This window comes from Rhamphochromis longiceps, linkage group LG3 (assembly GCF_057381845.1).
Source record: "Rhamphochromis longiceps isolate RC_006_pf linkage group LG3, R_longiceps_female_GT1.1, whole genome shotgun sequence".
NCBI lineage: Eukaryota > Metazoa > Chordata > Actinopteri > Cichliformes > Cichlidae > Rhamphochromis > Rhamphochromis longiceps.
Genome location: NC_140559.1, coordinates 28,408,753 through 28,431,919, shown reverse-complemented (window position 1 = coordinate 28,431,919; position 23,167 = coordinate 28,408,753). Strand labels below are relative to the sequence as shown.

The following is a 23,167-nucleotide window of genomic DNA, read 5'->3' as shown; positions in this document are numbered from 1 at the left end:
TAAAGTTATTTATTTCATATTCTGTAAAGTTTTTCATATTTATATCCTGTTCATATCCTGTACATAGCTTGTACTCACTACAGCCTGTACATACTTATAGTTATAGAATATTCACAACATACTTCATACCGTGTACATTATAACATACCATAATAGACCCATTTCTGTAATATACTCACATATCTATATTATTGCTAATATATATTGTAATATATCTATATCACTAAAGCACTTCTGGATGGATGCAAACTGCATTTCGTTGCCCTGTACCTGTGCATGTGCAATGACAATAAAGTTGAATTCTATTCTATTCTATTCTATTCTAATGGAGTACCATATGGCTGCAGTGGGCCCAGGTCCAAGAGAGAAGCAGCTCACACACGGAAACCACTGGGTCTGAGCACAATAACTTTAGTTTTACTTTCATTGAAAATAAAAAAAAAAATAATTAAGGCCATCTGTGCTTTGATGTCTTTTAGACAGTCCAATAGTGTTTTCAGGAAGCTGACATTATTTCTCTTTTAGGCGTATATAATGTGAGGGTTCTGAATCTTTCTGAAATGTTAAAACCAACAAAATGGAGACATAACTTTCTTAGCAGCACCTTTACTCTCCACACACATCAACAACAACAACACTTTCTGTGCACAGCCCCCATGAGACTTCACTCACCACTCAGGAGTCAGAAAATCAATGAAACAGGTGATTGCAGGAAAACCAACGAGGTAGAGTCACATGAACACTCATGATGCTCATAGACACCTCTGTGTGTTGTTTCCAAGCTCCTAAGACCACATTCAATAAACACACATCCATTCACAAATAGATGATTAAGGAATGAAGGTGCTGTTTCAAGAATGCCTGTTTGTCCACATTTCACCTGCTTTCATTGAAGTTGTGTAGACCACAGTGGATCTACGTCTTCGTGAGCCAAAAAATAAGATGTAGAAATATTTTACACCACTTTATGTAACCCAGATTGTCTATTTATCTTTATTAGGCGAATGTTTAAACTGTTCACATGCTGGTGACTTGTTTCAGTTAGTGGTGTTAAAACCTCTTGAAATTTTATTTTTGTACTGCATGACTTATATGAAGTATAGTCTAACCATCTGTAACAGATATACACACACAACAGGGATTTGTTTGGTCTTGTTCAACCACTTTCAGCTATGTCAAAACAAGACTGGGCGATGCTGACACCACTCCAAAATCAGTGCAAATCTCCTTCAGCCTCAGGACAGGAAAAGCCATTTCTCACAGAACTTCCTAACACAGAATCATTTGAAAATAAACTGAAAACAAAACATTTTAGTAGCAAATAAATAAGTACATGTAACATGGTAACAACATAATGATATAACACTCTGACACCTCTGTTATTGACAACGAAAGAGTGGGTTTGCAAAATGTCAAATCTTTGAGCTTGGATGAGACTAAAAGTGCAATATGCAGTAAAAAAACAACAACAAAAAAAAAAAACGGCCTGAAGATAGTTCAGGTTGATAAGTTGGAGAAATGAGGTATTGAGACAGCAGCTCTGTGTATTCGTTCTCTTAAGGTTTCAGGGAAACTGGCCTGTAGCTCCATTAGGACAACATAAGCTGTCCACCTGTTAACTTCAGTCCTCAAACTGAATGAGAAGATCCTCATGCTCAGACCTTCTTCATCAAGTTCTTTGCACTGGTGTGTGAGGATGAGTCATTCTGTATGAAACAAATCTTTAGGAAAAAGAACCATCATGCAATGTTTTTTAACACATGTGAGCACTGAAAACATTAGAAAAGTGTTATGTTTGTGTGTCTTCCGAGACAGTCATTAAAAACGGTCACAATAAAAATCATTCAGACCTAAACTCTGCTCTAATATCGACATGTTACAACTCCAGAGTCAGCGCCATCAAATCAGTTTTTAAAGAATTTAGAGAGAAACATGTTAATGCAGTGTATGGACGGCACACTGGCACACTGAAAAGGAAACAAATATTTTGATGTGTTCACCTGTTGCTTAGGTGTGGAAGAAAGCATATCATGTTTTTGTCATGTATGTGCGTGGGTGTGCATTCCCATGCTCTGAATCAAGAGATAAGACCTGTAGATTTTTCCCAACACATCAACATCCAGACAAGAGTAGCTGGGTGAGCAATTACAGACATCAATCTACAGGCTATTAGATCTATTAATAAAATTTGGAGGACCCAAATCACTGGAGGCAGGTCGAACAAAGAACAAGTGAGATTTTAGAAGTGTAGAAGGCCAGAAAACAACAAATGCACAAAAGAAGGAGCACAAACAGGAGCCTCAGTTAAATTGACAGAAGCAGTCAAAAAGACATCAAGACAAAGACGTGGAGCATAACTGCATAAGAAACAGAAGGCGGAGTCACAAATAAACCAGGAAGTAAAAACAGGGAAGCCACTACCCAGACTCGACTCCAAACCTGAAGTCTTTAATGACAAAACCATTATTTCAGAAAAGTTCAGGAATGTCACTCAGTGAGGTGGGGATCAGTTTAGCATACACCTTGGTGACTTATGAAGGTGTGTGTATTTGTTTGTTTTTGTTTCCTGGAAACAGGAGAATTCAACACTATTGTCACCATGGTGAAATATCAACAACACTTAGCACATAGCCCCACCCCTCATATTTATGTCTGAGCCATTCTTAAAAGATTTTGCTTTTACTTTTAATTGGGACACGGTCATTTCACTGACGGTTTAAAAACACATGGTTTTTTGACTAAAGGAGACCAATGTGATCAACAATATGGAGGACCACAAGAGCCACGCACATCGAAATAGAAAGAATTCTGTGCTTAATAATTAATTGTAGAATAAATTCTGCATTTGTAAATTCATTTTCGAATTCCAATTTAATAAATTGATTTTCAAAATGCTTTTTAAAATGGTAATGCAGCACCTGGTCCATGAGACGTGGAAAGTGGTGAGGGGCTCTGAACAAGCAGAATGACAAGGCCATTTGTTCCTTGGACTCTGAAGATAAGGGAAACTGCCAAGAGCCCTTGATTAATCCAGCATTATGAAATTCACTCTGGCACAGCTGGCTGCCGGCAGAGCCCACAGGCATGTCACTGCAAACCCCTCTGGCCTCTGCTCGGTGGTTCCTGGGATACCCCTCATCTGGGGCTCTTCCCAGGAGGGTGGCACGGTTACCGTTTAGTGGTCCTCCTTGGGTTCTTGTACTCTGGGGCCTCTGGATGTCTGGGGCCTGGATCTCCTCCATACCTGCTTCATGTCCTCAGGGACAGGGCTATGGCTCCCCACACTCTCTAGCAGATCGTTACATGGAGAAACCTTTTGAATACAAGCGTGCTGATCCACACAGGTGTGCACACGAGTGTTCACAGACACAAACACGTTTCTTGGCTGCTAACTTAAAGCACATTGTGCACTGTTGATCTTGCGTACTGCACAATAACATTTAATATTTAGTATCTACTGTTATTTACTGTTAGCTTGTTTATTGTGATTGTGTTGTTTTTATTATGTTGCTCTTTATTAATTGTTTTCTTTTCTGTCTTTTTCTTCTCTCGACAGGTGATCCAGGTGTTTTTTTCTTCCCCCCTTTCTCACTATCTCCTCTCTCCTCTGTTTGTCTTTCTCTCCCTCTTTTTCTTTCAGTTTTTTTCTCCTTGTCCCCCAGCCATATCTGTCCCATCTGTAACAAGCGAAAATAAAAATAAAATAAATTCAACAAGATGAACACCACCACAGCAGCAGTTTCTTTCTTTAAAAAAAGAAAGAAAAGGTTACTGCAAAAATAATAAAATGATTTATTGTTAGTGTTGAACAGTATCTTCATGATATTTCACAGACAGAAGCTGGAATTAGATTTAATTTACTCATTTCTGATGCCACAAACATGAATTCATGATCAGTTATATATTAAAGTGGATTCCTCTTGTGTGACCTCATGTCTGCTGTGTTTTTGTAAAGACTTATAAAAATGTGTTACCTTAAACTTTGGTCTCTTTATTTAAATCTGGTGTTTGGAGATTTTGGGGCTGTTGAGTCGTTTCTGCTTCTGAAAATTAAGAACAGTGACACAAACTTCTTGGTCATAAATATTTTCTGAATTTGATCGATGATCTTTTATTGGAATGTATTCATATAAAACTGAGTTTGTAGACATTTGATTATTATGAGCTTTTAAATTTCTCTGATGTTTGTTTGATCCTCACTGAAAATTCAGACCTGTTCATACTTCTACATGTTTCTCACAATATAAATCCACACTCGGCTCTGAAGTCAGCTGACTTCATGTTTCTACCAGGGACTGAAACATGAAGTCAGGACAGAAGAAGCACAAACTGCAGTTCCTCTAATGTCCACACGAGGTTTCAAAAGTGACTCGGTGCTCACAGACTGCTGTTAAAATGTTTCACTGTACAGCAGAAATAAACACGTTTACATCCTGATACAAAGACTGATTTGGTCTTTGTGGTTAGTGTTATATATAAAATGTGTGTGTACAATTTATTTGTGTTATTTTAATAATATAATTTAATAATAACATTTATATGAATCTGTATTCTGATTCTAAAGTTTTGTTGTTTAGCACTAGTAAACTGTGTCGATGTGATTGTTTCATTTAAATGCTCCCAGAAGCACCAATGACACAAACAGCTGCCTGAGTTTAGACCCTGCCGACTTCATTATTATTCAAACAGGATGTTGAAACTATCAAACAACTAAACATTATGTTTACAAATATATTTTATCTTTGGATCCAACCTTGATCTATTTTAACAGCTCACAGTGATCACATGTGTATAAATGAATTGTCTTACCAGAGACTCAGTCCTGAGTCTGGACAGCTGGAGTCTGATTCGTCCTTCTTCTTCTTTGTCACTCTGGACTCGTCCTGAAAACTCTTCATCCTCTGAGAACTCAACACCATCATGTAGGTAATACAGAGTTAAGTGTTTATGGTCATTATTCAGTCTTTACACAACATCAGAACTCCTTTCACAGTGAATCAGAGACAACGCTGTGAAAAATCACTGATTTGTTGGTTGATTTGTTCAAAAAGATCAGAAACAAATCTACAAACTACAAAATCAACAATAATAATCTCGTGAAGTTTGGAAAAAACAGAGACTCTGAAACAGTTTCATGATTGTTCTGCTGGGGAAAAAGCAAATTTCTGTGAACCTGAAAAACTATGAAACACAAACTACTTTAGTCATGTTTGGTGTTTGCTGACATCTAGTGTTCTTCTTGTGATGGCGCAAAAAGGAAAACTCCTTTGAGCCTCTGCTGTAACATGACACTGTCTCTTTTGGGGTTTTGAAAACTGGATATTTTTTTAAATTCCATGTGAGCATTAGAAAAATAATACTGGAAATATTTCAACACGGAAAATGGCTGTTTGCATTACTTACCAGTTATATACTAAATGAACGCAAAGTAGTTGTCACCTTTAATGAAACTGAAGAGTGAAACAGAGTGGGTTAGGGTTAACCCATGGAGGGGGTTCACTCTCACCATGGTCTCTTGTGTTCTGAGGGCCTCTGGATGTCTGGAGTTTTGATCTCCTCCATACCTGCTTCACACCCTGGAGGACGGGGCTGTGGCCCCCACACCCTCTAGCAGATCATTACATGAAGGAACCTTTTAAATACAAGCGCGCTCATACTCACAGTTATACACACGGGTGCTCACACACACAAACTACACCCTTTTTGGCTCCTACTTCAAAGCACACTGTGCGCTGTCGATCTTACGTGCTGCACAATAATATTTAATATTTAGTATTTACTGTTATATTCACATATATCATCATGATGTATGTTTTATGTTGCTTTTTTTTTGCTTGTTTTCTCTTTGTTTTTTCTCAACAGGTGATCCAGGTGATTGATATATGTATTTTTGTCTGCTTATTTTGTTGGTTTGTGGTTTTTGCCCTTTATCCCCGTCCCTCTTCACTGCTGTTTTTCTTTCCCTACCTCTCTTTCTTTTCCACAGTCATGTCTGTCTTGTATTTAGCAAAGTGAAAATAAAACAAACAATAAAAGGTGAATCAAATAGACCAATACGGCAAGGCTGGGATGGTCAATTTGGTAAAGTAAATCCGTTGGGCATCTTTCTTCGCCTTTAGACAATAATTCTGATGGCAAAAGAGCCAAACGGGACAGGCAAGAAAAAAAAATGCCCAACAGTTTTTAATTTGCCAAGTGGATCATTACAGCATTGCCATACTGGTCCACTTGATTAATCCTTGTTATTTATTTATTATATTTATTTTAAGTTTTAAGTTATTGCGAATGCAATAGAGATGACCGGGGATAGGAAAAGGAAAGATGTAGACAAGAGAAGTTCAAGAAAAGGAGAGTGCAGAGGCTAATCCTACACTTGAAGCCACTGAGGTGGTCATTGGTGGAGTGACGCGATGCTGCCACTTTTATGAATGAAACCTGTTACAGTCCAATAACTCACTGTATACTTACGACTGTGTAACCGCATCAGACACCACCTCCATTGTCAAGTTTGCTGACAACACTGTTGTGGTGGGCCTGATCTCTGACAACACCGAAAAGGCCCACCTGGAGGAGATTGCGAACCTGGAGAATTGGTGTCAGGAGAACAACCTCTTCCTAAACGTCAGCAAGACCAAGGAGCTCATGGACTAAAGTCTCTGTTACTGTAGTGAGTGATGCTCTTTAATTTTAACCTTTTAATTTTAACCTCTGTTGCAATAACTTTTTAAACAAAAATGTTTAATAACAAAGTCAGCTGCAGTTTGAACAAAAACACAATGATGCTGATGTTCACCATAAAAACATCATACAAGCAGAACTCTGCAGACTTTAGTGAGACAGTAAAACATCACAATAAAGTTTAGTAAAAAAAAAAATGTTTCTGTAGTTTCATGTGGTAGAAACAAAAGTCCAAAAAGTCAGTTTCTGCTTCAGTGACCCAGCAGACTGACATTTAATCCAACAATGAAGCTTTTCTTTAAAGTGCTGAGAATCAAATATGGTTAGGTTTTAAGACACATGAAAAATCAACAAATAAAATCATAGTTTAAGATCTATATGTTTTATATTCAGACATTCAACCAGAGACAAATAATTAATGACCAAACAAGTTTTTGTTCATTTGTGATGTGATTCACTTTGCTTTCAAGTTTCGAAAGAGTGTTTTTACCACAACAAACCTTAAACAAAGAAGCACCATTTAAAAAACAACAAAAAAAAAAAAACAGAACAATCAAGCAGTCATTAGTTCCTGTATTTAACTAGAGTTGTTTTTCATGACATTGTAAAAAGGCTAATGCAAAGAGGAAATGTAGACTCTGCTCACTTTCAAACCACTCAAATCCCAGTTGCAGTAATGTGGGTGGAGTACTCCAACAACAAACTGCAGGTTGGTACCAGGTATTTAATCTTAAATCTCATGTAAGGAATCAAAAACGAAAAGGAAAAATCACTGAAGAGGAGCCCCCGGTGGACCCATGACTGACTCACAACTTCCTTATAATTTTACACACTTCTGTGAAAATGAAATAATACTGCTTTCATTTTCTCCTATTCATAAATATGATCAATATGAAAAAGCTATTTCAACTTAATTCCCAGATTACAGCAAACGATATCCGGCTCGGACAGTCTCGGTCGTTGTGTCCTTGGGCAAGACACTTCACCTACCGCCTACTGGTGTTGGCCAGAGGGGCCAGATGTCGTCCATCTTCATAAAGATGGACGGCTGGTGTTTGAGAACCAAAATCCATCTTATCACTTTCGTACACGAGTCTTTGTGGATGAACTGATCAAAGGGAATGTCTCGCTTAAAATATTCAAAGTGAAACTCTCTGATGAAGGAACGTACAGATGCTTCATTCCCTGGATACGTGAAGAAGCTTCCATTGTTCTCACTGTTGGTGAGTCTAAACATTTAAACAAACCTGATTTAAAGAAGCTTTATGATCAGTGGAAAAGAGTTTACAATACCTTCTTCCCCCTTCATCAGCTTCAGCATCTACACCCGTCATGAAGGTGATGTCAAATGACAGCAGGAGGATGGTGTTACAGTGTGAGTCTGCAGGCTGGTATCCAGAGCCTGAGCTGCTGTGGTTGGACGGTGAGGGAAACCTCCTCTCTGCTGGACCTACAGAGACCCTCAGAGGTCCTGATGACCTCTATACTGTCAGCAGCAGAGTGACTGTGGAGAAGAGACACAGCAACAACATCACCTGCAGAGTCCAACAGAGGAACACCAACCAGAGCAGAGAGACACACATACATGTTCCAGGTAATAATGACTCATGTTTAAGAAACATAAATTTGCTGTATTATAATAAAAAAATTGCCTTGTGACCAGTTTTATATAATTTTCTTTTTTTTCTTTTTGTCTTTTCAGACAATTTTACAACTGATACCATAACCACTGTTCAAGTTATCATTCTCACTGTAGTAGTGGTTGTTTGCTTTCTGATTTTTCTTGTTGTTTCTATTAAATGGAAGTTCAGACCAAAGGAAACTGGTAGGTTGTTAATTAATTTATCTTCTCTTTACAAGAAACTCAGAATCTGCAACACACTATTTTGCTTTAGTACTACTATATGTCACTGAATTACATAAAGGCCGGTTGAAATTTGTTCCTCTTTATTCCAGCTTTTTTCTGATTTGTGTTTCCTCTGAAAAATCATAAAATGCATACGTTTCAGTCGATTGCTGTGAAAGGATCTTTTTTTTCTTTTTTTTTTTTTCTTTTTTTTAGTTTTTTTTATTTTATTTACAGTGCTATTTAAATCAGTGTTTGCAAAAGTTATTTGCCATGGGTGGAATTATGATATTTTACTAGGAAATCTCAGGTGAGGAATTAAAAGCAGAAGGATAAATGAATGAAGAGGAACCCCTTGTGAAACCATGGAAGACTATACTTAAAACTGACTTGAAACTCTGTTCTAATTCTTATCTGTTATTTCAGGAAAAATGAAATAATGCAGTTTAAATTTTCTCCTATTCATGTTTATGACCATTATGAAAAAGCTATTTACACTTAATTCCCAGATTACAGCAAACAATATCCAAGTCTAGCAAATATTTACACAAATAGTAACTCTGCTGTTTATCTGTATTTTTAGACAACAGGAATGATGGACGTCAACAGAAAAAAGAAGAAAATGACATCCAATCCTTGATGAGTATAAAACTAATCTCAACAAAGGGACTGCTGGAATTTGAGAAAAAAATGCAATGAGTGAGGTAATCAAAGAAAATGACGAAACTGAAAACAGAACAGAACCCATCCCTTTTTCTTTTTTTTTTTTCTTTTTTTAGTGTCATCTAAAAGCTAAATGTTTAAATCCAATCCAATATGGTGTATCAAGTTTAGTTGTTAATAACTGATGTCAGTATGCAGCATTGAGCATGTCACTGTATGGATTACTGTTACCTGGATCAGCTAATTCTGGTGGTTCCAAAGTCTCAACTGAATGACCAGAATGGCTTTTTCAGTTATACCCCCTGACCACGTTAATATGCCACTGCCTGTTATATAAAATGCAGGATAAAAATAATTTTCTTCCTTTGCTTTTAACTTTAAATGAGCGATGTCTACTTCCTTGTATTTATTGTTGTTTTTATTGTTTTGCTTTTCAATTTTTTTAGGTTTTGTTGATCTTGTTTATTAAAACGCTCTATAAATCAAACTGAATTTGACTGATTTTCTGTTGGGATGCTTTCTTTCACATTTGACTCAACGCACAACTGAGAACACACACAAAGTCTACATATAATAATAGATTGACTGACACATACCACATAGTACACAGATGATCAGACACAGAGACCTAACTATAGACCTAACGCCTAACTATATAGGCTAAAACATATTCTAATGTAAACGCTGTATTCTGGGAAGACATAGATGATGTGTGACATTTGGGGGGCTACATATTCATGCTGGATAGAAGTTGTCTATAAAGCCAGATGCTCCAGAGGTGTTTGGTAGTGATGGGCAGATGAAGCTTCATGAAGCACTGAAGCTTTTCATCCAATTGGTTCACCCCAGCGCAAAGCTTCTTGAAGCTTCATTTGCTCTAGTAGGACACCTACTGGACGTAAAAATATTAGTTGGCATGAATTTGAAGAGTGTGGCCTTTTGCACACAGCCTGTAAATGTCAACAACAAAAGGAGTGTGTAAAACATGTATATTGTAGTGATGGCAGTATACTTTGTATATTTATACTGGCAGTACGGAAAATGATTATTTGGAAATGCTTAAAATGGAAATGATCATTTACTGTGAGGTGTGGTTGGGGTGTGGACGGTAGTTGTGCTTTTGTAACGTTGAGGTATGGACAGCTACACACTGAGGCGTCAGTCCTGCCCATATTTTATTCTGTAAAAACTAAATTTTCACTGCTTTTACGTCCTTTTTAGTGGGGAGAACATAGCTAGGATTTAATGATTTAACAAATCTTTTGAATCCTTTGTCCTCCACAATGCTAAATGGCTGGGAGTCCTCAATCACCATGGTAACCAGGTCTTCATCTATTGGAGATTGTTCTCCTGAGGAAAGACAATAAAGACAAAGCACAAATATAAATATCACACACGTAACTTATTACAGTTGTATAATATTGTTATATCATTTAGTAACATTACTGCATGCTATATTATCATTGCATTTGATGGCTCACCTGGTCTTGCTCCACAATCGGTGTTCCCCTTATTCTCATGCAAAGCTCTGTAGTGCCTAAGCATGGATGAGGTGTTGTTGTTATATCCCAGCTCCCTGGCACATAGCAAACACTTCACCTTGTACAAAAGTAAAGCCACTTAACATAAATTGTATTGCACCATCAGTATTATGAAAATACATCTTCTGTAGAAATTTACATACCTTGTTGGAAGGAATAAGATCAAAATGTTCCCACACAGGGGAGGACATCCTCCTCTTCTTAGTTGGCTCCATTCTCTCCTGACTTTCTCTCCTCACTCTCATAAACCTCCAAACTGTCTCCAAACTCTCACTAACCCCAACTCTCCATCAAACACCCACATTTTGAATGGAGTCTGAGGGGTTTATATCGCTGTCATATCTCGCGGCAAAGTTCGAACCGCTTCATGAACCAGTCACGTGGTACAGCCGGGCAGCGAGGCTTCGGACGTCATCATTTTCAGCTCCTCCCATAAATGAAGCAAGCCTCGATACGCGCATCGCGGAAACGCCCCCTCCATTACTCGACACAAGCTTCGAAGCCTCGATACAGAACGTCACATCACTAGTGTTTGGGTTAAATGTAAATGTGAGAGAAACTTTGCTTTGTCTGATGTTCAGCATCCAACTCTGCTTACGAGCATGAAACAAGCATTTCAAATTGACTGGTAGGTTATCTCTGTCTTGTTGATTCAATGGATACAATAAACACACATCACTACAATTTTATTTTCTTAGCGTTTATATGGTGCAATTTGCATGAACACAGGAGCTGGAGGAGAGAGGACCAAGCAGCAGCACATAACTCTTAACAAACATAACTCATGGGAACCTGCAGGCAACAATACTACAATAATACAATGTTACAATTATTTAAACAGCCTGACATTTGTTCCACACATTTTACTGAAATAAGAGAAAATATGACAAACATACCGTAACACATCTTGTTCTCTAGGAACCAAGTGAGCCAACAGGCAGAGTGAGAAGACCGCAGGACAAATTAAACTACTCTAGCTAAACACATTACTTTATGTATTTATGTATGTGTTATAAATATTGTTTTATATGATTAATGTATATCCCTTTCATCAATGTAGCATATGTTAAAACAAATATTAGCTGACCCAAAGCACTTTCATGTAAAAGTAGAGGAAACAATAACTTCAATCAAAATCCTGAAACATCCATCAGTAGCTATTGGTTCATCTTCAGCTACAGAACATTTTTTTTCTGTACCTAAAACTCATCATGTATTTTAATTTTTGATGAGCTTGCACAGAGAAACAGCAGGAATGAAAATCAGCACTTACAAATCTCAGGCCATGATCCTAAGCCAGAAAAGAGTCAAGGCCTCACTCTGACTCTGGGATGAGTTTCTGCTCCAAGTGGAGGAGTTTAAGTATCTCTGGGCCTTGTGGGGGAGAGGGGCACAGGAGATCAATAGACAGATTGGGACCATGACTGCAGTGATGTGGATGCTACAATGGTCCGTCGTGGTGAAGAGAGCTGTGCATAAAAGCAAAGCTCTCAATTTAGATCCCTACTCTCACCTGTGGTCACAGTGTTTGCCTGGTTTTTGGTCTGTTTCTGGTGACCATGTTTTTCTTTTGAGCTGCTTGAGCAGGTCGATCCAGGGTCTCTGTGGTCATCAATGTCATCGAAGGTTTTGCTGCATATTTCTCTCGCTACATTTTTCAGAAACTAAAAGTAAGAAACAAACAAACACAAACATGATTTAAATTTGTTCATGTATGCCTCGTCAAAGGGGTCAAAGGTCATCAGCCAGGCTGGTCAGACACAGATGGAGACCGTTCGCATTAACACCTGAGACCATCTTAGAGCAGAGATCCAGGTCACCATCAAACTCCATAACATGTGACTTACGGACAAGAACTCACCATGACGACAAGTCGCTGAGCTGAGCTTTTCAACATCTGAACATGAAGTAAAAAATATTCTGATCATTTCCAGCTCTGAGTTTTTATTCTGTGAGTCTACAAGAGTAACTCTGAATGATTCACAGCACAAAACATTCTTCTTTATATTTATCTGTGTCTTTGTGAGGAAATGAAAAGAAAAACAGCCTGAATGGAGGAAGTGAGCCGAGGAGCAGAGATGTAAAAATGGTTTGAGATCACGTTTGAGGAAGTCATGTGGAAGAAAGTCCTGTGATGTGATGTGTTTGCAAAGTATGACAAACATGTGTGTCCTACAGGTCCAGCTGACCCAAACACTACACCACCCTGTGTGGGGAAAAATTTTATCACTATGTGGAAATTATCAAAAGCGATTTAAGAAACTTTTTTATGAACAATTATTACAATAGAAATGTTATTTATAAGATTGCAGATTATTTCAGCTGCATTAACTTAAATTCAGAACCAGGAAATTTTACATTTTATTCTACAAGTTATTTTCCGCCACTAGTCAAAGGAAGAGAGTCGTGTAGTCTTTAGGTTGAGGGTAACTTGTTGTTTTTTGATTTTGCTCTTTTATTTCCTTCCTACAATAAACCAAATGAAAGCAGCCAGCATGGCAGACAGAGGAGCTGTTAGTGCTGTTAGACCCTGTATAGTGCTCAGCATGGCTTTTCCGCAACTCTTTACTTCTCCACTCAAAGTTGATCTCTGAGGTTGGACCTGATCAGCAGCTGTTAAATGTCAGCCATCTGGACTTTCATAATATTAAATATTACAGTTATAAATGAATCATACAGTTAAAGCTTGATAAAATCTGTTGTTCAACAGCTGAGTCACTACAGCAGTGATACAGATGTACAAAAAATTACTATTATTTTTCTACTTAATCATCTCACCAGTGACGTTGAGTCGACATCTTCCAACACTGAAGCCATAATCAGTGTCCACCTCACACAGGTACAGACCCGAGTCATCAGTCCTGAGTCTGGACAGCTGGAGTCTGATTCGTCCTTCACTGAGGGCGTCTTTGTCGCTCTGGACTCGTCCTGAAAACTTTTCATCCTGAGACTCTGACACCTCAACACCTTCATGAACCTGATACAGGACTGAGAGTTTATCACTGATGAAGAGTTCACAGAGGATGTTGAGAGTTTTGGTGGATCCGTCAGGTTTGGTGGTGAACGTCCACTCCAGTGTGATGTTGTGGTTCTCCTCTGCCTGATAGCAGGTCTGTGTCACATTGACTACAAATGATCCTGTTGAGGAGACAGAGCGGGAAAGAGAGGAGCAGACACACTGAGAACTGGAACAAATCTGTTGTTGAGCTTTATTTGGAGTTCATAAAGTGAAGCTGTAAACTAACCAGACACACATGAGGTGAGGATGATGAGCAGCAGGATCCTGCAGATCATCTTCTCCCTGTGAGAGGAGACAGAGGTGAAGAGTCATCAACACATGAGGTCAAAGGTCAGTCAGTACAGTTAGAAGAAGGAAAATCTCCACTCACAAAACTTTCTGATCCAATGAGCCTGCAGGCAGCAACAAACCATTCAGAATGTATTTATTGTTTTTGGTTTTCATCAGCTGTGAAAAGCACTGAGTGTGTTTCAGGTAAATATGCACATTTTTATTTAAATTCAAAAGTTATTGTCATACATGTATAAAACATGTAAAGTAACACTTTTAATCAGAGTGTAGCATCAAGCCATTAAAATGTCTGAGATGTTGATGTGGTCCCTGAAGTAGCAGAGCGGGTTGATAATGAAATGAGCATCAGGAGCCCCAGAGGGTCAACCATGGTTTTACAGTTAGAGGCCAATCTCAGTTTTCTCTCCTCATCTTTTCAGACTGTTTTTGACTAGTTTTGAATTTGGCTAGGGTCAGTGTCACTGCTGGTAACATTAGGATCTCACAGGTAGTCCAACTCCTTAGGATATCACATCAGTGAGTTCCATTACAAGAAGGTTTGCTGTGTCTCTCAGCACAGTCTACAGAGCATGGAGGACATTCAAGGACAGGCAGGTACTCTAGGACAGGTGGGCAGGGTCAAAGAAGGTCTTTAAACCATCAGCAGTTCAAATGTCTGATGTTTTGTGCACAGAGCAACAGGATGAGCACTGCCAGAGCTAAAAAATGATCTCCAGCAGGTCACTGGTGAATGTCTCTGAGCAACAACCAGAAACAGAATTCATGAGGGTGCCTGAGAAACCAATACCCTCTAGTGGGCCCTGTGCTTACTGCCCAGCACTGTGGAGCCTGACTGACATTTGCCACAGAATACCAGAATTGTCAGGTCCACCAGTTGTATTTGCCTCCATGTTTGATTACAACACTGTCAGTGGGTGTACTGAGTTGCTGTGTGTGCTCATTGTGGAAAAGCAGGAACTCTAAGCAGTCTTACTCATGTTCATTGAATAAATAGTAAGTTTGTTCTGGAAGTTGTTTAAATGTTTTATTCATGAAGACTTTTAGTGACAGCAGGAGAGTCTCTCAGATTGACAGTAAATATTTTTATGAAATGTGTCTTTTAATCGGAGTAACAGAAGAGAAACAAAACACACTGTATCAGGCTTTGGATATGAAGGATTTTAGGTTGACCGTCCAGAAGTTCAATAAAGAATAAAGTATATGACAACAACAAAAAATGTAGAACAAAAAATAATGCATTGTTGTGTTAATGTAGTTCCAGGATTAAGTGACCACCATGTCATATTATTCCTGACAACAGGAAGACAATCTATACAAAAGTCTGAATAATGTATAGACATAAATCATTCAAATATTTTTCTTTGTGGTTATACTCGTGTAATGGTTGATGATTTTACATGTTTTACAACTCCAGCAGACTGAATAGTTCAAAGTTTGCTTGGTTTTATGCTGGTGCATATCTGAGTATCAGATGGTGCCACAGGTCAGACTCCAGCAGCTCTGTCTGGAAACAGCAGACAGAGGAAACCTGCACCACAGGCGCTGATACTGCAATGCTTTGAAAAAGCATATGTTTGAGGTAAGATTTCATTTTCTGTACTGTCACAATCCTGGCTGAAAGGGAAGAGCAAAATAAGAAGACCACATGACTGATATGAAACATAAATGTATTTAATAATGCAGCAGGTTTTATTAGTCAGTCTGTTTCAGTGTGATGAAGAATGTGTTCATAGCATTTCTCTCAATATCTCATTCAGGGGTCGTCACTGAGGTGTGTAGCTGCTGTCCAAAGAGTTTCAGTGAGTTAAACACCCCCCACAAGCATCTATATGAAGACTGTGGAGGAAGTCAGTGAATGTTCTCCTGAGCAGTGTTGGGCAAGTTACTTTGAAAAAGTAATTAATCATAGTTATTAATTACTTCTTCAAAAAAGGAACTGAGTTAGTAACTGAGTTACAATATTCTAAAAGTAATAAATTACTTGAAAAGTAACTATTGTGTTACTTTAAAAAAAAAAATGTTTAACCCTCTGGGGTCCAGGGTATTATTGGCCATTTTTAACGACTTTTGATTTTCCCTCCACATTTTACCTTTAAAAACTATTTACTTTGCCTTGTTTGGTATCATCTTTTTTAGCACAACCTCACGTGTCTGAATTTACAGTCATGTTTTCATTTTGACATACTGTAATAACACAGTTGATCTCAAATCAAACACTAGGTACGAGATACATACCTATGATACAGTGATACTTTTGGTAAACAACCATTTGACTAACATGTGTGTCTCACCTGCTCTTGTTCCCTCTCTCTCCCTCTCTGTTCCTCTCTCTCCCTCTTTGTGCTGACAATCAAGCCAAACACCAACATCATCAAATATACAGTTGAAACCAGATATTTACACACTCTTCAGATAAACACAAACACTTTTTAATTGTAACATCAAATCAGACTAAATGTTTATTTTTTTAGATTGATGAATATAAAAAACATATTTGTTAACTTTAAGAGTAAAGAGAGAAACTATCTGTATTTCTTAATTGTAAATGGCACCAAATTGTATTCAAAACTGAGCCACACTTATGGAGCTCCACAATTCTTTTCCTGGTGTTTTGGTTGACATCTCTTGATTTTCCCATTTCAAAGAAACAGGCTCTGTGTTTTGCCTTATATGCATCCACAGGTGTGCCACCAATTTATCCAAATGGACTCTAGTAACCTATCAGAAGCTTCTTCAGCTCAGAATGCAGTGAAAAAAATATGTTGTTGGATTTACTTAATTCAATGGTGGACATTTGTTGCACACAGATGTTTTGCTTTGGCAGCAACTTAAACAATTGAGTTAAATTAACACAATTTATTCATGTTCAATAAGCCTGTGCAATTTGTGTTGATAAAATGTGACTTAAACATGTTTTGATGAAGTAATTTGAGCTCTTGGAATATTTTAATCCTTCACAATTTTCTCACTTTATCCCAACACCATTCAATAACTTTTACCCAATACTACTTGGTCACTTAAATACTACATGTTATCTTCAAATTACATTTTGCTATTATATTCTAGTATCAAATACACAATTTTCAAATGGAGGCCTTATAACAGATTGTATTGTTCTCTTCCAAGATGGTTGCTGGCATCCACCAGTAACCTTTCAAAACGAAATGTCTAATTTCACTGCATTGACAGTAGGTAAAGAATTAAACTGACATTACTCCTCCACTGAATCTACATAAATCAACAGTTAAATAATGTCAGTTCTTCCATGTTCTCTGGTATCAATCACAGCAAAGAAATTAGACTGTTTCTTTTGAAAAATGTTGGGAAAGAACAAATCAAAACATTCTATTTAAGGCCTCTGACGTCAAGATTCAGTTAAACAACAATTATAACTAAACAATTTGAGATAATGTTAGTTTCCATTAACATTAAATTAGGTTACTGAATTGGCAAACACCTTCCTATTAACATTACCCATTTTACCCCAATAACTAAAGAAATTAGCACTTGCAGGTCAAAACCTTTATTCAAGAGACGCAAAAATAACATTGATACAGTGACTGTCAAAAATTACAGCACTGATCATACTGTGACATCATGGTTCAAAACAGCACACTTAGAAATATTCAACGTTCTTTACTTCAACTGAATGAAACTGAAAATACCATTTCACACGACCCATATGGGATATTTAGACTGTATAACTGTTCACGCTACATCTCTTCACTAGTAAAAGAAAAAAATACAAAGAGAAATTTAAAAATGCTGCCAAACAGACCAACAGAGAACTTGTACAGAGCAAAAGGAAAAACAAACAACAACAAAAAAAACGGCTCGTCCTCATGGCAGTTGCAGAGTATATAAAAATGAACCCTGCGATCTGTTCCTGGAATTAAGCTTCAAAAATGCAGCAGAACAAGTGTGAGATTTAAATGTCCTCTCACCTAGAGCTGATCACCTTGCATGCATAACAGTGAGCTTTCCTTGCAGGAGCAGTTTTGTCTTAGTTGTGAGCTTTTCTTGAGAGCTGAGTTGCATCCAACTCCATTACCACCCTTTGAATCACCTCAAAAGTGTAGCAGAGCTGCGATGGGTAACTCATGTTGAAGGAATAAAAAAGGTCCAAACAGCATGGCTACTGCAAAGGTCACGTTATCCAGATCTTGAAGAACTACTATACCCTCGATGATGATGCCAACATCAGAAAAGTCATTGCCTGGTGCATCCTCTGGAGACAGATGTTCATTGTGGTTTTCTCAATCTGTGCAGTGGCCTCAGTCAAGTCCTGGTTAAACACAAAACATTTCTTTAAGATTCCTTTTTAAACTCATCTCTTTTGAATCTACCAGTTCTAATGTTAGAGTAATTTAAACCAATGCAAGCAACATAGTAAATAGCTATAGCCAAAGAGTGGCCTGCCATGCTGCCATTCATGGTCTAACAGAGTTTCTAAGACAGAGTGAAAAACATAATAATTTCAAATGCTTTACATTAGTTTTTGTTAGAAAGACACCGGCCCATCATAAATCCAGGTTATGTCACTCAGAAGATGTTAGAATTTAGACTTTCAGCCCCACAATTTGGTTAGCTGTTGGTCAGTTGGTCTTTTTTTTTTTTTCAAACAAACGCTAATGTAAATATTGGTGGGATTTTCCTTTGTTCACTAGAATGACAAATTTAAAGTTTTTTCACACTGATGTGACCCCTAATACAGGGGTGGGGGTGACCGTTTCTAAATCATTTAGCTGCTTAAATGCTAATGCTGCTGCTTGTTCATAGCACAACATGTAAACAAAATGAGGAAGCACATGCTCTGACACGTTTGAAATTTCCCCTTGTGGGACCAATAAAGGTATATCAAATGAAATTTGTAGCATTGCAAACAGTGTTTTTAACGGCTTTATGAGCAGAAATGCAACGCACCCGGTTCCTTCCTGAAGCTCCAGTTGGCACATTGATCTCACTACAGTCAACATTTAAAAGTAGTTTGAGCTGTACCCTCGAACTGCTCACATTTCATCGCCTCATACTAACCAAACAAGCTAAATAACAGCAGCTTTTTATTCTTTAACATTTCATCACAAGTGTCGCAAAAGATTTCTTTTACTTTATTTTCAGCAGCTGTTTTCACTTTTTACTCACCCAGTTTTCTGGATTTACATGATTTCATCCAGCTGTTGAAACTTTTGCAGATAAACTAAACACAGCAGGAAACACTAACACCCTAGTGTAACATGTTACATATTTTAATAATAAATGGCTCTTAAATCATGTTAGAATAAAGAAACCAATTGTAAAGTTTTACAGGTAAGAACATGGATAATCTCCCTGAAATTGTTTAAACAGGCTGTTGACAACTTTACTGAACCTTTTATTTATTTAACTATATGTTCATGATTTTTTTCTTTTTACTTGGTTGTGACTTATTGTGTCTTTTTACATCATTATGTCTTTCTTGGCTATTATATGACTTCATTTTCTGGTTTATTTTATTCATTTAGGTGTACTTTGTATTGTATTGAACTGCAGTTTGTACAGGATAAACAGTGTAAGTGTGGTCATTTTCTTTACTGTTTGGCTCATGAAGACGTAAAGGTGGTCTATGACATTTAAATGACAGCAGATTAAATGATGGAAAAACAGGCAGTCTTCAGATAGCACTTTCATTTCATAGCCAGCTGTTTGTGCATGTCCAGTAAATATGCATGAACCCTGTTTAGTTCTATAGGACTACAATTTCCTTCACTATCATTCTTCAATTTTGTTTTTGGGGGTCTCGTCATGATAAAACACAAGGCAGCTGCACCTAAACTTTATTTGCACGTCTTCCAATGAAATTCCATTAAATGAACAGTAGATGTCAGTAAACACTGACTGTTCTCATCATTCAAAGCACATCCGGTGATTTTACCTTGTGTGATATTTCAGACTGGATTTCGCTGCACATTTCTTACAAATCATTAACATTTTTTTTACTAACTAATCTTTAAATTATGAGGGTAACTATAGCAACATTCAGCAGTTGTTCAATGTGAGTAATCCTTCTTCCCAGCAGCTCCTTAAAACTCCACCCTCACTGTGAGCATATTTGGTGCATTCATTGCAATTTCATGTCATAAAAAACACCAAAATACATTATCTTAGTGTCTCTAGTAACAAACAACTAAGTAATGCATAAGCACATTTTATGCAAAACTTGTATTTTAATCTTTCCACATTTAAAATCATTTGTTCTTTTATCCTTTAATTTTCTTGATATTTTTGACCCTTTAAAGGACTAAACTGACTGCTTGAGAAAAGCAGTACCAGAATCTGGACACTAAATGTCACAGCTATTTACACCACTGGTTACATACTGGTCTGAGCATGCCCACGTTCTTTTCAGCATCTCTTCTCTCGCATGTGTAGTAGTCTAAACATTTGTTAGGTTATATATATTTTAAGCTAAGAATGTTAAGAACTGTGTGGAACCATATATTATATTATATTATATTATATTATATTATATTATCTGGAACAACCACATGAATATATGGTCCACCAACAGGATACTGGGTGACACACAGAGAGACCAGAAGGATAGACACAACAACAATAACTGAGCTGAACCTGAGTGTGTTAAGGCTGCTGAAGCGGTGAACCAGGATCCGGTCCAGCCAGCAGGACATGACTCACAGGAAGCTCACAAACTGCCCACAAAGAGGAAAAAAACACTGGGGATCATATCCACTGTGACCCTCCATGTTCAGGCTCCACTTTCCTCTAAATCCTCATTTAACACCACATTGAGCCACAACCACCGGCTTTACAAACTGCACGGATTAAATGTGCATGTTTGATTACCACGGCTTTATTGCTTTCATTATTGTGTTCGGTGTTATTTGTCACCATGGTGATATCAATTTCCAAGACTGTAATTGTTACAGCCGGTGCGGTTTCACCTTATTTACCTGGTCACTCTTTTTTTTTGTCGTCTCATCCTGTTCTCGTCACCATCTCATAACTGACTGATCTCAGAGCAACGTTTGCTTTAATAAAGTCAGCATCCATCAAAGGTTTTCTGAATGGAATATCATGGAGGAAGCTGTTGCTACAAAAACGTTGTGTTTAAAAAGACAAAATCAGAGCAAGGTTGGCTTAAAGGGGGAGGAGCCAGAGCAGCTTGTTACAAGCAGAGTGTCTGTGAAGGTTCTCTGTCATCCCGGTCATCGTAGTAAGGAGCTTGGAAAGCAGAGGTTAAACTGAGCGATCCTGTTCCATGTAAAACATTATACTGTACGTGTGCTCATAACCAGAGCATTTTTTAACACTAACAGTAAGCCAGCAGGGCTTTCCTTTTCAGTTGTGCTATTAGGACACATGTTTCATTTCACTCAGTGTCACAGCTGTACTTACTAACTGTACTCTCACTGATGTTATGGGGAAATTTTGGACCCTGGGCCTGTACCAGTGTCCAAAAATAACAGTCATTCCGAATGTGAAGCTAGTCGAGTCCTAGAATAAAATATGGAAATATGGCGTTTTATTCGAGCACTATGAAAAAACAGACTATAAATGTGAATGAATTACTTTGTCATCATTAAGTTTGCAGATGACACCACGGTGATTGGCCTCATCAGTGACAATGGAGCATGGAGCCATGAGAAACTGTGCTCAGCATTTCATTTCACTTGGGTTTCAGAACCTGAACCATTTGGTTAATAATACCACTACTAATGATAAAAGTAATAAAATGGAATGTGGAAGAAGGTCCCATAATCAAAGACACCCAGCCACCTCCACCTAAGACTTCTAAAAAAAAAAAAAGAAAAGAAAAGTTATTAATATTTCCAAAACATGAAAACACTCCCTCTGTAGTTAAGCCCACTGCAGAAACACCCCCACTCCCCCCAAAAAGATTGAAGCAGACCTTTTTCTCCCTTGTTTTACTTCTAATACAATTTCTCTCCAAATGCCATCATTATGTTTGCTGTGATGTCACACTCACACATTAAAATGGTGGTGGGACAATTAGGAGCTCAAAACTTTTACAATTCAATGAAAACCTGACAGTGTCACCCTGGGAATTTCAACCACAGAATACTGAGTTGAGACGATGTTAATTATGAAGAAGGCACACAGGTCAGTTATACTTGAGACAGACGTGGTTCAGTGTAAAATAAACATTTTGACAGCTGTTTAAAATACGAAATAAGTGAACCAATGAATTGATTGTACATGCACAATTCCGAGCTGTGGATTACCAGATGAGAAGGTCCAGAAAGATCACCAACTCATACATGCAGCTCATCTTCACACACTCAAACCAAGAGTGCATAAATAAGCACTGCGCACAGATGGTCCCACCACCAAGGCACACAGTTGCCTCCACTTTTGGCCTTCAGCTTCTGAATAAAAGAAACACAAGTTGTTAAAGTAATTAAACTCCAAAACAAATGCATCCTCTGTGGTTAACTGTACTGCAGAAACACACTGGTAATCTGCAGCTAGAAAAAGGGCCTCCTTCAGTCTTCAGTGGTGTCACACAAAAGAGAATCTACAAATCAAAACATTCAGAAAGCAAATGAACAAACAAAAAAAAAATTCCTTCAGTTTAGAGCAGATAGCTTCACTGAATCTAACTTAATAATTTAATACATTAACAGGCTTCCATATATTGCATGTAAGGCTCAATTGCTATTCTAAAACTTCCAACTTCCAGTGAGAAGGCCAAACAAAGCAAAAAGCACAAAGAAAAAGGCAAAAGTAAAATGAACACAAGGCAAAGAGGAATATTCTGTAAACGTAGCCCAGAGAAGCAGCGGCGGCCTCACTATAAAGTTATCAGCTGCTCGCTCAGCCCCGACTTCCTGCAATGTATCATACAATTAGCATTTATAGCAAAAATACAATAATGGATGTAAGGCTGAGATCGTAACAAATCAAAGTTACATGCTGAACAAACAGCGTCACCAAATTTGCAAACACACTTGTTTACTACCAAGTAAAATAATAAAGGTACGGCACAAAATAAAAATATGTCAGGAGTCGATGGAAGGCTTCAGGGAAATAATCTGGAAATGATCTTTACAAAACATGAGTGGCACCAATCAACAAAAGTGTAGCCAATTCAGGCTGAGGCAGCAGCTA

At 37.8% G+C, this 23,167-nt stretch overlaps 3 protein-coding genes across 3 annotated transcripts; 1 reads left to right on the top strand and 2 right to left on the bottom strand.

The window, feature by feature from the left end:
* Positions 1–7,354: 7,354 nt before the first annotated feature.
* LOC146673819 (butyrophilin subfamily 1 member A1-like) lies at positions 7,355–8,964 on the top strand. The gene is made up of 4 exons (XM_085401026.1): positions 7,355–7,398; positions 7,600–7,901; positions 7,991–8,272; positions 8,951–8,964. Exons 1-4 carry the CDS (start codon positions 7,355–7,357, stop codon positions 8,962–8,964), a joined length of 642 nt encoding a protein of 213 aa, XP_085257152.1.
* A 1,412-nt stretch (positions 8,965–10,376) lies between these two features.
* On the bottom strand, positions 10,377–11,241 carry LOC146673818 (uncharacterized). Its single transcript, XM_085401024.1, has 3 exons — positions 10,872–11,241; positions 10,669–10,786; positions 10,377–10,537 (listed from the first exon to the last, which is right to left on the bottom strand). The coding sequence occupies exons 1-3, from the start codon at positions 10,971–10,973 to the stop codon at positions 10,377–10,379; spliced, it is 381 nt and encodes a 126-aa protein (XP_085257150.1). The 5' UTR covers positions 10,974–11,241.
* Positions 11,242–13,159: 1,918 nt separating this feature from the next.
* LOC146673817 (uncharacterized) lies at positions 13,160–20,706 on the bottom strand. The gene is made up of 4 exons (XM_085401023.1): positions 20,584–20,706; positions 13,974–14,029; positions 13,507–13,913; positions 13,160–13,341 (listed from the first exon to the last, which is right to left on the bottom strand). Exons 1-4 carry the CDS (start codon positions 20,704–20,706, stop codon positions 13,184–13,186), a joined length of 744 nt encoding a protein of 247 aa, XP_085257149.1. The 3' UTR covers positions 13,160–13,183.
* Positions 20,707–23,167: the final 2,461 nt, after the last annotated feature.

Bases quoted from the DNA above. Each gene is read 5' to 3' on its own strand.
- LOC146673818 (XM_085401024.1), bottom strand. From the start codon at position 10,973: ATGAGAGTGAGGAGAGAAAGTCAGGAGAGAATGGAGCCAACTAAGAAG. The intron at 10,787-10,871 runs GTATGTAAATTT...CTTTTGTACAAG, and splicing joins ATCTTATTCCTTCCAACAAG to GTGAAGTGTTTGCTATGTGC. The intron at 10,538-10,668 runs GTGAGCCATCAA...GTCTTTCCTCAG, and splicing joins CGATTGTGGAGCAAGACCAG to GAGAACAATCTCCAATAGAT.
- LOC146673819 (XM_085401026.1), top strand. From the start codon at position 7,355: ATGTGGGTGGAGTACTCCAACAACAAACTGCAGGTTGGTACCAG. The intron at 7,399-7,599 runs GTATTTAATCTT...CTTAATTCCCAG, and splicing joins AAACTGCAGGTTGGTACCAG to ATTACAGCAAACGATATCCG. The intron at 7,902-7,990 runs GTGAGTCTAAAC...CCCCTTCATCAG, and splicing joins TTCCATTGTTCTCACTGTTG to CTTCAGCATCTACACCCGTC.
- LOC146673817 (XM_085401023.1), bottom strand. From the start codon at position 20,706: ATGTCCTGCTGGCTGGACCGGATCCTGGTTCACCGCTTCAGCAGCCTT. The intron at 14,030-20,583 runs GTTGGTGGACCA...CTCCTCTCACAG, and splicing joins TGTGTGTCACCCAGTATCCT to GGAGAAGATGATCTGCAGGA. The intron at 13,342-13,506 runs GTGAGATGATTA...GACATTTAACAG, and splicing joins ATGTCGACTCAACGTCACTG to CTGCTGATCAGGTCCAACCT.